Source organism: Plecotus auritus (assembly GCF_963455305.1).
Source record: "Plecotus auritus genome assembly, chromosome: 6".
Lineage (NCBI taxonomy): Eukaryota > Metazoa > Chordata > Mammalia > Chiroptera > Vespertilionidae > Plecotus > Plecotus auritus.
Genome location: NC_137773.1, coordinates 177,138,797 through 177,154,289, shown reverse-complemented (window position 1 = coordinate 177,154,289; position 15,493 = coordinate 177,138,797). Strand labels below are relative to the sequence as shown.

Sequence of the window (15,493 nt, the reverse complement as noted above, 5' to 3'; positions counted from 1 at the left end):
TGGCCAGAAAGGTTGTGTCCATTTCTCTGGTTCCTCCCACTGCCTTAATCCTTGGCTTGGTTATCAGCCAGCATAAGCATAGGGGAGAGTCTCACTTTTCTCACTCAAGTCCTTCTCAAGGTCGAGAGTCACAAAATGGAGTTATAAAGTCTCCAAGAGCAGCAGCAAAAAAGGAAATGGCCCTCGCTGGTTTGGCTCAGAGGATCGAGTGTTAGCCTGCAGACTGAAGGGTCCTGGGTTCGAGTCTGGTCAAGGGCACATGCCCGGGTTGTGGGCTCGATCCCCAGTAGGAAGCGTGCAGGAGGCAGCCGATCAATGATAGAGAATCATTGATCGGCTGCCTGCCGCACACCCCCTACTGGGGATCAAGCCCGCAACCCAGGCATGTGCCCTTGGCCGGAATCGAACCTGGGACCCTTCAGTTCGAAGGCTGACGCTCTATCCCCTGAGCCAAGCTGGCTCGGGCCAAAATAAATTGTTTTAAAGGGAAATGGAAACGTGGATGTTGAATTCAGCAGCCTCACACCCAGATTGCTCCCCTACAGTGTCCCTGAGGTGGAGAGTAAGGACTGACTTTGGTCTTCAGGAGGGCATTATCTCTTAGCCTTTTTTTTTTCTTATTATTTTTATTGAATTCAGAGGGAAGAAGGAAGAGGGGGAAACATCAATCTGTGGGAATCGAACTGTGACCTCCTGGTACATAGGTCAATGCTCAACCACTGAGCCACACTGGCCAGACTATCTCTAGCTTTTTGAAGCTTCACATTCAGACTACTTAAGGCGTATGTAGGAACACCTGTGTGTGACTGTCAGGTGAGAGCTTTGGCTTGGTTTCAGCAGGCTATAATCTGATTTAAACCTAATCTCACACTCCCGAGAAAGGAGGTGTCTTTGGTTTTACTTTGAAATATGTGGTGCCTCTTCAGGAGCCACACCTGGGTCATCAGACTCGTGGTCTTTCCGGTGCCTTTACTTCAGTAGCTTAATAAATGACCCAACAATTCAAATGATGAATACAAAGTCTGTTGTGTGAGATGGTAGGTAATAGACAATTCAAAGTGGGCAACCAAAAAGCGATGACGTCATCCTCCCCATTTGTTAATCCCACTCCCCACAGGTGCTTCCCTGGGAGGCACTGGCGGGTCTTCGCTCCGTGAAGCCGGGAGAAAGGGCATGGCAGGGCGAGGGCTGTGGGGTGCCTCAGGCCGTGCTTGGTGTCTGGGCTGCCGGTGTACAGCAGCAGCAGGGGCGTGGGCTCAGAGGAACCCGATGGTTCTCCTTCAAGCTGAGTGTTCTTATTAAGACAACAGTGGTGGTGAAGCCATTTCCTGTCTTTAGCAGTGGTTGCTAGCTGCCTTAGTTGTAGGGGACTCTGAGGAGTAAGAACCGTTGCCTTTATAATATATAAGGTGAAGGTCATCTCAAAGTCGCTGTGTCAGTGAGTGCTCTGGCGGGTCCCTACCTTCCGCAGAGCTCACCACAGCTCCTGGGCAGCGTGTTTGCTCCCTGAGAAGTGTAAGTGCTCCTTGCCTTAGAAATTCCTGCATCCACTGATGCCAAGTGGTGAAATCAGAATTTGCAGTTGACTGTCACTCGCAAGGGTGCCTCGTGCCGATGGCAGCCCACACGTTTCATGGGCGGGGTGGACGATGTAGTCTGTGACAGCGGTACTCCCTCCAGAGCTACTGCGCTCTGCGCATGCCAGTTTTCCGGGGATAGTGGGGCCGTTCTCTCTTTGGTTCACAAGCATGTAGTCCCTATTCTGTACCAGGTCCTGATAATAAAAGCCAGGAAATTGAGCCTGGATGTAAGGTTTGGCCTAGCGATGGGCAGCTAACACCGAGTTGTCCTAAGATGCAGGTTCTGACGTGCAGCGACCCTGCCCAGTGGAAGTGTGGTCTTTCCCTGGGAGGGAGGAGCTGTGAGCCGTTACTCGCTGACAAGCAAGGCAGGGCGATGGAGCGAGTGGCTGCTCGGCCCTGCTCCTCTCCCCTGCGGGTGCTCGTTCTCCTCTAGCACAGAGGGTCTACGCATTGCTGAGCCTTCACTGTTTTCCGTGCTGAGCTCATTCATACGTTAATTTTCTTAATTGTTATGACCACCTTATGAAGTAGGTACTGTCATCCCTACTTTACAGATGAGGAAACTAAAGTGTGAAGAAGTTAAGGACCTTGCGGAAGGTCATGGAGTGGAGGCAGGCTTCAAATTTAGGGAACGTGACCCAGAGTCCACGTTGTTGGGCTTTTTGTTTTGTTTTGTTTTGTTTTTTGTTTCAGAGAGAGGAAAGGAGAGGGCGAGAGAGAAACATCAATCAGCTGCCTCCTGCACACCCCCTATTGGGCCACAACCTGGGCATGTGCCCTGACTGGGAATTGAACCAAACCGACAACCTCCTGGTATGTGGGACGGCACTCAACCACTGAGCCGCACTGCCCGGCCCAGAGTCCATGGTTTAAACCCGTGGTCGGCAAACTGCGGCTCGCGAGCCACATGCGGCTCTTTGGCCCCTTGAGTGTGGCTCTTCCACAAAATACCACGGCCTGGGCGAGTGTATTTTGAAGAAGTGGCGTTAGAAGAAGTTTAAGTTTAAAAAATGTGGCTCTCCAAAGAAATGTCAATCGTTGTGCTGTTGCTGTGTGGCTCTGTGGACGAATGAGTTTGCCGACCGCTGGGTTAAAGGGTGTGATAGATGCCTCTAGGCGGAAGGGCACAGTGCCGTCCCTGACCGCCCTGCCTGCAGAGCTCTCCTCCTGGGCTGCTCCTCCCCCTAATACTGAGCAGGAGCTGGTGACCAGGGCAGGCGGGCCCTTCTCTGTGACCCCAGCTGTGGACCTGGCTCAGCTGTTCCCCAGCTGGCCTTGCCTCTCGACATGTTTCCTCGTCTGTAAGGTGCGGGTGATGTTGCCTCATGGGATCATTTAGGGCAGTGGTCGGCAAACCGCGGCTCGCAAGCCACATGCAGCTCGAGAGCCGCGGTTTGCCGCTCTGTTGACTAATGAGTTTGCCGACCACTGATTTAGGGAAATAAATAGCGTATTTAACAGTTTCTGGCTCTGAGTAAGCACCTGATAAATGTTAGCAAATATTCATTGTCGCCATCCCCAGCCTTGACTAGCCAGGGAACAATTTCTGAGACCAGATTCTGGGCCGGGGTGGGCAGGCAGCTCTCCTTCGGTTTTGACAGGACAGTAATTTCATTCTGTGTACTTTCTTGACTCTTTCGGCGTGGAAAGCAGAGAGGTAAAGCATTATATGACAGGTGTATGGATCCAAGCAAGAAACTGAGGTCCAGTTGCGAAGAAAAGCCTGTGTGACTCAGCCCTGTCTGAGGAGACTCAGAGCCCTAGCGGGCGGAGAGCGAGCAGCGCGGGGGCTAGTTCCAGAGTCGCTTCTTGGTTCGTTCACTGTCAAGTGTGGTGCGGGTCCCGTCTGGGCAGAGCTGGTGTTCCTCTGCTTTCGCAGGTGTCTGCTGGTTAGGCTGATTAAACAGAGCTCCCCTGTCGTGGTGTGAAATGGACCCCATGACCTGTCCACCGTGCAGAGGCAGCGGCGCTCTCGCTGCGGCTTGTTGAGCCCCTGTCCCCCCGTCCCGGCCAGACTTTCCCAAAGTGCTTATTTGCCATGGTTGGTTCTCAGCTCATGGCGGCTCACTCTGTAGGCTCCACGCCAGGGTGATGCTGCGGCCACTGCCACCAGCCACTCCGTTTCCAGGTGTGAGGATGTGAGCTTCGGTGAAGCTTTCGCCTCCTCCCTCCTTCCTGTCTTCCGTGCTGTGCTGCTTTCTCCTGGTGCCTTCGCCATGCAGCCAGTTTTCCAAAGAACGTTTCCAGGCACCGGAGTTAGAGCCTGTCCTCCCTCTCCAAGGAGCTTGGAGTTCGCCTCGGAAAGAAGCCAGTTGAGGGCTCCGGGCCTCCGGGCTGCAGAAGGGGAGTTTGCTGTGGGGAGTGAGCTAGCTCTGCCAGGTGGGGGACTTGCTGGGCGCACAGGGGAGTGCACGCCTGCGCTCTGGAGGAGCAGACTGGGCCTCACCTGTCCGGGGACGGCGCCCCGACCCGCAGGAGCCGAGGCCGAAGACCGATACCACCTCCTCGCGTTCCCTGTCCCGAAGCTTGTGCTTGCTCCGCCATCTGCCCACGTCGTGGCTTAAAACAGCCGCTGACTCCTGGTGATGAAAAGCTCACTTTGTAAGACGTTCCCGCTGGGGACCGGCAGGCTGTCTGTGCCTTCCTGTCTCTCCGCTTCTCCGAGGGCTGACGTCGATGGCTTCTGTCTTTGTCTCCACAGGGAACTCTAATGATCCATGACAAAGAGGTCACCCTCGAGTATGTACCCAGCCCCCTGGATTTTTGGTACTGCAAACGGGTGAGTGCCGGGGCTTCCTTCCTCAGAGTAAGGGCCTGGCACCGCAGCTCCTCATGTCTCTAGGAACGCGGTCAGGCAGCGGGCATCGCCAAGGGCAAAGCTCTTCTTGTTTCATTTCCGGCGCCTGGAGGCCAGGGCACAGTCAGCGACGGTTCCGGCTTCCCAGCCTCTGCCTGCGGCCCTCAGGCGCTGGGCCTGCCGTCGGAAACACTCTTCGGAATGACTTAATTTATCCCAGAACACTGCTCGAGAGCCATTTGTTTGAAAACGGAATCATTCTTTCCCATTAGAAGTCATGTAAATTGAGTTAACGTGTTCCAGGCCCCAAAAGTGACTCCCATGCGTTGGGTATGGTTCGGTTTTAAAAACTGTTTTCAGTCCAGTTGGCTTCTTTCTCTTGCAGTGTAAGGCCAGCACTGCTGGACACCGACCGTCATGCTCGTTCTGCAAGTGCCCGAGGGAAGGTGAGTGGGGCAGAGGCCGTGGTGTTTATCTTGTGCGCCGAGCAAGGCACTTGGTGCTTTTCCTGGGCCGTGGAGCAGTCGTCCCAAATATAGCTGATCTTACAGGTGCAGTGTGACTTCTCGCCCCCCGTGGCCTGCCAGTGAGTGACTGAGGCCTCCGAGTCCCACCAGGGAGAGCTGGGTTGCAGGCTCCTCACTGAGGCGGCTAAAGGGGCAGCTGAACTGAGGGCGGTGGTGGTGTGGCCCGGGGCGCATTTGAGGGTGTTGGGTTGGGAAGGAGTCTGCTGGCATTGGTCCGTGTGACCCCTTCCCCGCGTCTTTGACGTTATTGGGAATCATTGGCTAGCATTACTGTTTTCTCACGTGCCCTCGATGCAGACTTTGCAGGATCTTCAACAGAAAGCACTTGTTGAAGTAACAGTAAACTGTAGACAAGAGGAAGTAACCAGGATTGAGGGTGTGTGCTCCTTTTACAGAGGAATAAACCTGTCAGCTCTCAGTCACTTGACTTTAAAGGAACTTTTTCCAGAAAAGCTCTAGGGGGACCCCCTTCAAGCAGCCTGCAAAGGCGCCCATCACCTCAGCCCTGTAGCAGTGACTGTCGCGCCGTCTTTCTGACATGACCCCTTGAGGAAAGCTAGGCATGGCCGTCACATACAGTCCGTGCAGGACTCGGGCAGCCTCACGCTCCACGGGTGGGACAGAGGGTGCCTGCGGAGTTTCGTGCTGGGCTCTGACCTGAGCACAGCTCCCCCTCCTGAGAGGCTGGGGCGCAGGCGCGGTGGCAGTCTCCAGAGACATGCTCACAGGTGGGAAGTGAGCACAGGGCCCAGCTTTTAGCTGCTTACGTGACCAGATGAGGCAAAATGGCTTTTTTCTCTCAAGAAAGACTTCTTTCTCCGTCTGTTCTAACACGTGAATGATGGCTTTAAAACCCCTGGCTGAGACAGCCTTCGCGCGTAAGCGTAACGCAGGTGCTCACCAGGTGCCGTCTGCCGTCGGTCTCTGCGGCCCCTGGAATGTCTCCTTTTGAGTCACCTGGCTCCTGTGAACCCTCTAAGAGTGATTAATTGCAAAAATGTGCCCATCATTAACTGGATAGATTATTCTCCTATAGAAAGATTTGTAACGAGTCATTTATATTTGCCTGCTGTAATTTTTTACATATAAACAACGTGTATGCAGGTAGGTCTATTCTTAGCTTCACCAGAGGAGACGAGGCGTGGTCTTACAGAATTTGAGACAGCTGTCCTGTGTCATAACCCTAGCAGAAGCAAGGCTCCTAGACACACGTTTGGGATATATGTTTCTACCAAACTTCTAGCAAAAGTCATATTTTAGTAATTTTGTCACCAACCTGTTCTTATCATTGATTATAATAGTTAGGTCCAGGGTCTCATGAAGGATTTGTATATAAGTGTTTGGGAAGTGACAGAATACTCAATATTAATTTTAAAAAAAATTTTTTTATTGATTTCAGAGAGTAAGTGGGGGGAGGGAGAGAGAAACTTCAATGAGAAGAGAGAAGCATTGATCAGCTGCCTCCTGCACGTCCCCCACTGGGGATCGAGCCCACAACCCGAGCATGTGCCCTGACTGGGAATCGAACTGTGACCTCCTGGTTCACAGGTTGACGCTCAACCACTGAGCCACGCCGGCTGGGCTCATACTAAGTTTTTTAGTACTCGGAGAGTTCCTTCCGTGGACTCCTTCCTGTGCTCCCATTAGCTCTGTGTGCAGTCCGTCAGGGCACTTTCTCAGGTGCTCCTGAGACTAGAGAAAGCGCTCCAGGGCCAGGACCTGACGGCAGAGAGCAGGGGCCCGCGCAGCAGTGCTTTTCGAAAAAACCTGCCAGAGATTCTGTTCCTGTTCCCCTAGTGACAGACGTGAAGCAAGACTTAGTGACGTACCCTCAGCTTCAGAAAACGCCCCTCCCACCGCCGTCAGAAAAGCAACCCAGCCAGCCCCCCAGGCCCGCTGACAAGGAGCCGGAGCCCAGGAAGCGGGAAGAAGGCCAAGAGCCACGCTTGGGACATCCAAAGAAAGAAGCAGATCGGTATCCGCCTCCCTCTCGAAGGGAGGGGCTCAGCTTCCGAAGAGACCGGGAGAAGGACCCGTGGTCTGGGGAGGCACGCCAGGACGGGGAGAGCAAAAGTAAGTGCTTGGTCGGGGGTTGCGCCGGACTGTGACGCTGCGGGGGGGCGGCCAGCCTGTGCCATGGCGGGGACCACACCTCCCACCCTCGCCAGCTGCTCGGCCTGACTGGAGGGCCCCTGCTCTCGTGGGCCTTGCCGTTCTAGTCAAAGGGACCTTTGTCCTCCAGTAGCAAGTTGCTGTTGACATGCAGCAAGGCCTCCTTGTAGATGTCTCAGTGCTGGCGAAGCAAAGGAAGAGGCATTTAGTTGACTAGCGTTGGTACAGAAGCAGCCTCGCTAGAGCAGTTAGCATCCGCAGTTAACAAAACCAAAAGGCAGCCAGGCTCCGCGGACTGCCGAAGGTAACCTCCCTGTGTCTTTCTCTGCTGCCCTGCCATCCGCGCGCGGTTCGCTCAGCCATCATGCTCAAACGCATCTACCGGTCCACGCCCCCTGAGGTGATCGTGGAAGTGCTGGAGCCCTACGTCCACCTGACCACTGCCAACGTCCGGATCATCAAGAACAGGACCGGCCCCATGGGCCACACCTACGGCTTCATTGACCTCGACTCCCACGCCGTGAGTGTCCCTTGCAGGGGCCTAGGGACAGCTGGCCGGGGAACCTCTCCTGGGTTTAAGTCCATTCAGGTGAAGGGACTGCCCATGAGACTTGGAGGCCGCGAGTGGCTTTCCCGTCCACCTTTGTCCAGTTCCCAGCTAGAATAGGATGAACAGCGTGGTCACTGTGGAGAGCCGAGTGCCGAGCTCTCGGGAGTTCAGTGAGTTCTCGGGTCTCCACCTGTTCTGCCCAGCCACACGCCGTTTTCTGCTTGGTGGTCACAGGACACCCTCCTTTTCCTCCGAGTTGCTTTTGTAGATTCTTGTGACCTGAATTTTTAGCTCTGGGGCCTTTTCCGTGGACGTGACATCAAGCTAGTAGTAAAAATCATTGGGACGACACAGATTTCATGCTCAGAAATCACAAGCGGCTTTGTAAACTGGATCTGATGCGGGGACAGTTGCAGCCTAAAATAAAGGATTTGAATTTCTGACATTTATATGAGAAACTGATAAAAAACAAAAAGCAAAATCATAAATCTGAGTTGATGGTGCTGTCTTCTCTTCTGGAACAAACCCTAAGCCTGTGTAACTCAGAAAAAGGTGCTGCTCACAATGCAGTGGTGTCCGATTCGAAAAGAAAGAAACCGAGGGCCACTCTGGGCAGCCCCCCTCAGAGGACCTGTTTCTGCCGTGCCCTTCGGGTCAGTTCCGACCAGAGCACGCTGTCCAGGAACTTTTCCTTTTGAGAGGGAAGCCCTCGTCCAGGCTCCTTCAGAGGACAGGGCCTTTCCCCTCTTGGGGTTCACACGTGTCTTTGGTTCCCCAGGAAGCCCTTCGTGTAGTGAAGATCTTGCAGAACCTCGATCCACCATTTAGTATTGACGGGAAGATGGTAGCTGTAAACCTGGCCACTGGGAAACGAAGGTAAGGCAGAGGCGTGGGCGGGCTCCCGTGCTGCTCCACTTGGGATTTCGGGAGGAAACGCCTGTTCCTGGCTGGAGAGACAGAGTAAGGCACGGTGTTCTCCTTTTGTGGATTGCTCCGTGTGCTTTCCCTGACGCTGGCCCCGCTCTGACTCTGGGCTCCCCCCTTAGTAGCACTGGTACGTCAGTCCTTTCCTCTGGGACTGCCTGTACCTTTGGGTCCAGTTGATGCTACACTCGTGGATGTGCAGGACAATCTCGATACCACCTGCCCTTGGAAGTCTAAGCAAATGCTGTCCTGACCTCCTCCTCCCCTCCCCTCGTCCACACTCCCAGAGAGAGCCCTGGGGACTCGGCTTCCTCTTTCTCCTTCCCTCATCGTGGCCCAGGAATGGTAACCGGCAAATGGCTATGTCAGAGAGGCCGCTTACAGGGAGGGACACATCTGGCTCTGGCACCCTCAGCTCAGTTGCTGTTTTGCTCAATCAGAGGCTCCATAGAAGGCCCGCTGCTCCTCCCCTCGGAGTCTGCACCAGCAGAACTGCTTGCTGTGGGGGTGGTGCCTTCCCTGCAAAGTGGGGGAGGAGTGTCTTTGGCCAGTCTGTAGGGTGAGCACTTCTCAGGCGACCTTCGGTGGCAGGCCCGTGACCTGTTGTGTTGTTTGTTGCAGAAATGATTCTGGGGACCATTCTGACCACTACTATCAGGTAGGCTTCACCGCTGGGGAGGGAGTGCTCTGTTACGATTCTCAAGCGACTGAAAGAGGCTGCGAGCCTCTCCAGGGGTGACTCTGAGGCTAATGGCTGTGGGACGTTCCATTTGAACGTGCCTTTCTGTGACAGGGCAAAAAGTATTTCCGAGACAGGAGGGGAGGAGGCAGAAATTCCGACTGGTCTTCAGACTCAAATCGACAAGGACAGCAGTGTGAGTGACCTGCGTTTTGTTCCATTGTGTGGGTTTTGGGCTGGACTACGCATTAAGACCTTGTGGTCACAAAGTTGGCAAGAAGGGAGCTCATTCGGAGAGAGCACCACCTGCAGGTCCTGCTCCCGCTCCGGTTGGCCAGCCTCGTGTTGGTTAGTCATTGGCGGGGACTGACATTGCCTGGTTTTACTCCCTCCAGCATCATCGGACTGCTACATATATGACTCGGCAACTGGCTACTATTATGACCCCTTGGCGGGAACTTATTATGACCCCAACACCCAGGTGAGCTTGGGCTTTGTTCGCTTTGTCAGTGGTTTAAGAAGTGCAGGTCTCCATGGAGTGCACTTATTTATCCAGGTGGATTAAAGATGATGGCCTTTACAGAACTGCTGCCTGGGTGGGCAGTCAGTGCCTGTGGCTAGAACAGTGCTGCTCAGAAGAAGGGACAGTGGGTTGCCTGGCTGTGTCCTGCGCCTGGAGTGGGTTGTCACCTTGCTTGATGTGTCTCTTCTTAGACGTGGGAGTGAGAGCTTTTCTTTCCCCCAGAAGGGAACCGCGCCTAAGACCTCAAACCACTGGGAAGGTGAGACCCCGTAGACTTACCTGTTCCAACTGTCTTCCAGCAAGAGGTCTATGTGCCCCAGGACCCGGGGTCACCCGAGGAAGACGAGGGCAAGGAAAGGAAGCCAGCCAGCCAGGGAACGTCGGGCGGCAAGAAGGAGACGTCTAAAAGGGACGGCAAGGAGAGGAAGGACCGCGGCGGGCCGAGGGTGAGAGGACTTGCGATCTGCTCTCTTTGCAGCCAGAGTTACAGATGGAAATAAAGGGGTCTCTGCAGAGGATGTTTGGGTTTGAGGGGGAGAGTTGCTCAGAGAGCAGGCGGAGTGTCTCTCTCTCTCTCTCTCTCTCTCTCTCTCTCTCTCTCTCTCTCTCACAAGCGCAGAAGCTGGGGGTGAAACGGGGACTCAGCTCGAACCCCAGCTCCTCCGCTCCAGTTTCGCTTCCTGCCTTCCCTCTTCAGTGCTGACTCTGTGTACACAGCTCTGTAGTGTGATTGTAGCGGGGGGTGCCATTTTTAGTTACTATTTTCATGCCTGCTCAGTAGACATTCACAGGAAAAGTGCACCCTTATTTTCTTCCGTCATTTTGGCATTGTCTCTTTCTGATCTTACGCTGTCATATTGTACAGCACTTATTTCCTCGTTTAAATTATTCCCTTAAGTTCCTGACATACAATAATCACTAAATAATATACTAAATATGTGTGTGTTTTATTTTGAATCATAACAACTCCTAACCTAACTTTTACGAGAATTACCTTGGATTTTATCAGTTTCAGGAAGATGCCAGTGAGGAGACAGCCCCCCCAGAGGATGTCTTTAAGAAGCCCCTGCCTCCCACTGTGAAGAAGGAAGAGAGCCCTCCCCCAGTAAGGCTGAGCGCGTGCCCGGGCTGGGCTGGTTCTGCATGGGAAAGGAGGGTCGAAGGCGCGCCTCGCTTGGACGTCGGTCCTTCAGCTCCCGTCTCCCAGCAAGCCGTCTGCTCGGAGAGCTTTAACTGGAGAAGCAGAGGCCGTTTTCTGTCCTCGTCCCCTCTACTCTGCTCCATTCCCCCAGAGCAGGGACTGCCTGGCCCTTTCTAAGTTAGAATCTTGGTCTTGTTAATTCTTTCCTTCTAAGTGATCAACGAAACCCATTGTTCTGGCCTGGTGCTTCCTGTCTGTTGGCGCTGCCTAAGAATGTGTGGAGTGGGTGTTTGGTCATTTCTATAGTTTGCCGGCTTGGCCAGAATGGACAGTGGCCAGCAGTGGCACCTGTTTTTAGATGCCTTAGAGCGATAGTCTCGTCCGCTGGCTAGGTAGCTCAGTTGGTTAGAGCATCGTCCCAATGTGCCAAGGTGCAGGTCCTGTCCCCAGTTAGGGCACATACAACAACCAACCGATGAGCCCGGCCTGCATGGCTCAGTGGTTGAGCGTCGACCTGTGAACCAGGAGGTCAGGGTTCGATTCCTGGTCAGGGCACATGCCCAGGTTGTGGGCTTGATCTCCAGTAGGGAATATGCAGGAGGCAGCCAATCAGTGATTCTCTCTCATCATTGATGTTTCTATCTCTCCCTCTCACTTCCTCTCTGAGATCAATAAAAAATATATATTAAAAATAAAAAGAATCAACCAGTGAATGCTCCCCCCCTCCATAACACTAGTACCCTGCTTTAGTTTTTACTTTTGATTGCTCGTAGGCCAGTGACCTTACCTTATTACCTAGCGGCTTCCTGTGAGCTACTGGTAAATGCCCTGCCTGCTCCGCATTGTTAACTCAGTTCACTGTAGCACGTGTCCTGGCCCCCTCTGCCGCTCCCTTGCTCAGAAGCCGTATCTCTACCGAGGCTGTCCTTCCTTGCTTTCAGCCGCCTCCTAATCCCCGGGGGTTGCTGTAGTCTTAGTCTCCCTCCTTTTCTCCGGGTTACAGTGACTGGGAGGTGGTTGTATCTCTTCCTCTGAAACTTGTACGGTTGTGGCTCTTTTTCTGTGTTCTCCTCAGCTCTCCTCCCTCTTCCTTCTCTTCGCTGTTCCGTTGCTAGGGTCCCTGGTTCTGTCCCCCTCAGTGAGCACGGAGGACGGTCAAGCTCGAGCCCGGTTGCCTCCACCCGGGAAATGAGCAGTATGGCCAGTGGGCCTGTAATGAACCCAGCTCACTGTTCACACTGAAAGGAGAAGTGGGAAAGCCAGATCAGAACATCCCGAAAAACAGGCCCAGGACATAGGTTCCGTTTGGCGTTAATCCCTGGCCTCCCCTTCCAGCCCAAGGTGGTTAACCCACTGATCGGCCTCCTGGGTGAATATGGAGGGGACAGCGACTATGAGGAGGAGGAGGAGGAGCAGCAGCCCCCGCCGCCGCCCCGCACAGCGCAGCCCCCGCAGCAGGAGGAGCTGAGCAAGAAGGAGAGTGAGGAAGACAAACTCACGGACTGGAATAAGCTGGCCTGTCTGCTCTGCAGAAGGCAGTTTCCCAAGAAGGACGTTCTCATCAAGCACCAGCAGCTCTCGGACCTGCACAAGGTATTAGGGCGGGCCCTGGCCTTCCCCACGGAGAGCTTACCAGCCACGAGCATTCGGGGACGGAAAGGCGTATGCCGCCCTTCCTCAGCGGCACGCTCTCCGGCTCCCAGGATTAAATCAGGCCCCTTCTGGAGTCAGTTGCTCCTCCCTTTTTCTGTGAGCCGCTTTGTATTGAGTGTGCCACCTTCAGAAAACCTCAGACCCAAGGCGAGCAGCGGGCTGGGGCGGGGCGCCACGCGCGGAGCCTGTGCTGAGACAGGAGGCGGCTGTGGGGCAGGGAGCCGGGCTCCCTTCAGCTCCGTGGTTACAGAGCACTTGGACCTCAGACAGGCCCCTCCTCTGCTCTGGTGCGTGGAGGCTCCCTGTTCCGTCCAGCTCGGACGGGCAGCGTCCCCAGGCCACGCTCTGCCGCCTCTTCACGTAGTGAGGGGCTGCCGGGAGCCAGGCCGCATTCAGTGACGTGAATCGGGCCTCTGCAGCCTTCCCGTTTGCACGTGCTGACCAGGAGCCGAATTCTGGACAAGTAAAGCCCACAGGCGGACTGGCGCTGTGGAGGGAGCTCTCCTCACCCTCTGCAGCAGGTGCTGCGGGGGCAGGTGCGGGGGCTTAGCCTCGCTCTCCGCACAAACCACGGCTCGTGCTGGAAGCCGAGCAGCTCTGCCTTCGGTAACGGGCACTCCTCTCCCTCTGCCCCTGGAGGTTCCCCAAAGCTTCTGGGATTCTCACAGTCCCCGCAACGCCCCTCCCCCCCAAGTCCCTTCAATCTTTTCAAATTCTGAGACGGCAGACGGACATTTACATTTCAGCTTTCTGATGAAAACACTAATGAATGGCTAAAGGGACTAAGGGTAGTTGTCAGATAGAGAAGCTAGCCGTCTGCTAGAGCCACAGACGGGACTGGCCCTGGGGCAGGAGAAGGTAGGCCAGCAGCTCCCTTTCCTCGGGGAGAGCCGCACAGAGAGCCCCTCTCCGTTTCTTCTCTCCCGTGTGCCGGAGGGCGTTGGGAGGGAGCGGCCTCAGTGTGGGGCCCTCGAGGAGGAGGGGACTCTCAGAGCGGTCTGTCTGTTCTTTTAAGGCCTTGGGCTTCTTTTTAATGTTTCTCTGGGGGCTTGAAAGTGAGCAGTGAGCATGTGGGTGCTCAGATTCCCCTCCCATCACTTGTCTTAGGCGAAGAGGTATAAACCAGAGTTGTGTCTTTTACATCTCAGGAGTAAAGTCCCCTCTTGTGCCACCCACATGACTAAGCTGTGTGACAGGCGGACCAGCCGGGGGTGGGTGCTTGCAGGGTGTGGTGGCCTCCTGGGGGACTGGCCGTGAGGGGGCCGCAGTGCTGGAGCAGCTCCGGGGAAAGGCCAGGAGGCGTTTCTGGGCCACTCGTCCTAGACCTGCACTCAGAACGCCTTCTCTTCTCAGCAAAACCTGGAAATCCACCGGAAGATAAAGCAGTCGGAGCAGGAGCTCGCCTACCTGGAGAGGAGAGAGCGGGAGGTAAGCTCGGGGACCTCCGGCCTGGGCTGCTTTCCGGTGCCGATCCTGGGCTGTGCTGCAGACGAGAACCAGGAGGCCCTGAGAGAGGATGTGACAGTTCTCAGCGCCTCTGCATTGAAACGGTGCATTTCATTGTGTATAAATGACATCTTAATAAAGTTGAGACATTTTAAAGGTGGTGCTAAGGGTTTCTGAGTAGATCCGATAAACAGCATTCCACTTCCCTGCCCAGCTCTGAAACTCAGTGCGGGGGTGTTGGCAGGGCTGCTGGGGTCACCTTTTCCTGCTAGAGCTGCTAGAGGAGAAGCTTCCTGTGACGGCCACATGGACCTGCCGTCTGGACCACACGGTTCGCCAGCCCCGGCCCAGCCTTGAGCTGCCCATCGTGTGGTGGCCGGGACCTGCCCGCGGAGCCTGTGGGCGCTGCTCCTCCGTGAAGAGGGAAACAGGCTGGTGCAAGCACATGGCCGTTCCTCCCGACCGCCCGCAGCCACTGCCTCCTCAGCAGCGAGTGTGGAGGAACGAGAGGGTCCAGGGCTGGCCGCCCGTTGAACTCCCTTCACGTTAGGAGAAATAATCAGGAATAAAACGAGGCTTCCCCACTTCCCTGCCCCTCAGGTCTGTTCTTCTGCTTCCCAACAGGGAAAGTTTAAAGAGAGAGGAAATGATCGCAGAGAAAAGCTTCAATCTTTTGACTCTCCAGAAAGAAAACGAATTAAATACTCCAGAGAGACTGACAGGTAAGCCAGGAGCTCTTGACCTAACATGAAACCATCCCCTCCTCCAGCTGTGCTGCTGCTTTCTGTCTCAGGGAGCAGGTCTGTCTCAACCCCTCGAGCAGGAGCGTCACCCCAGCCTTCTGACCACCTGTCTTCACAGGGAGTACATGTTTGCCTGGAACATGGGCTGGCTGCTTCGTGGTCAAAGCCAGTGCTGGCATGGCCATGGCTGAGAACCCTTTCTCCCCACGTCAGTCATGGGCCCGATGAGCGTGTCACACTCAGACTTTTTCTCTGGGGAACCTTCATTGTGACACATGGCGGGCGGGGCGGGGGGGGTAGCCCATTGGGTCACTCTGCAATGTGAACTCTTGGGCGAGGACAGAGGTGCAGGTGTCCACCGGAGGAAGAAGGAGGCCTCCTCTATTCCCTTGCCCTTCGCACCACTTTCTGCTGGCGCTCCTCCCCCTCCGTCTTCTTTCCCACTCGTCCCTTTTCTGGGTGATGAGTGTCCAGGACTCTGCCCTCAGTGTGTACCCTCTTGACCTGCGCTGTCCAGGGCACCCAGAGCCACAGCCACCACAACAGGCTAACAAGTCCTGTGACTCCAGCTGAACCAGTTCTGTTTCCTGGGCCCAGAACCACTGTTTCCCTTACCTCCAGGGCCTGTCCCCTCGGGCACCGCTGGGGCTTCTCACATGAACAGTTCCTCAGTGTGGTGTTCCACTCCGTCCGGTCTGGGGAACTGGGAACTTGCCATGTTCCTGTTCGGAGTAATAATGTCACTGCGCCGTGGTCTCCCTGGTCTGACCCGGTCTTCCTCCTTTATCCGCTGGGGCTAGTGGTCACATTCCTGA

At 55.0% G+C, this 15,493-nt stretch overlaps 1 protein-coding gene across 2 annotated transcripts in view; it reads left to right on the top strand.

Moving 5' to 3' along the window:
• The window catches only part of RBM6 (RNA binding motif protein 6), a 68,101-nt gene that overhangs the window by 50,329 nt on the left and 2,279 nt on the right, over positions 1-15,493 (top strand). For both annotated transcript variants that reach the window (XM_080671860.1, XM_080671861.1), the window contains 13 exons: positions 4,285-4,362; positions 4,766-4,826; positions 6,705-6,980; positions 7,379-7,539; positions 8,348-8,445; positions 9,115-9,151; positions 9,287-9,368; positions 9,568-9,653; positions 9,995-10,141; positions 10,705-10,800; positions 12,172-12,429; positions 13,843-13,917; positions 14,560-14,657. In XM_080671860.1, coding sequence (XP_080527986.1) covers positions 4,285-4,362; positions 4,766-4,826; positions 6,705-6,980; positions 7,379-7,539; positions 8,348-8,445; positions 9,115-9,151; positions 9,287-9,368; positions 9,568-9,653; positions 9,995-10,141; positions 10,705-10,800; positions 12,172-12,429; positions 13,843-13,917; positions 14,560-14,657 — 1,553 coding nt within the window. The remainder of the gene's footprint in view (positions 1-4,284; positions 4,363-4,765; positions 4,827-6,704; positions 6,981-7,378; positions 7,540-8,347; positions 8,446-9,114; positions 9,152-9,286; positions 9,369-9,567; positions 9,654-9,994; positions 10,142-10,704; positions 10,801-12,171; positions 12,430-13,842; positions 13,918-14,559; positions 14,658-15,493) is intronic.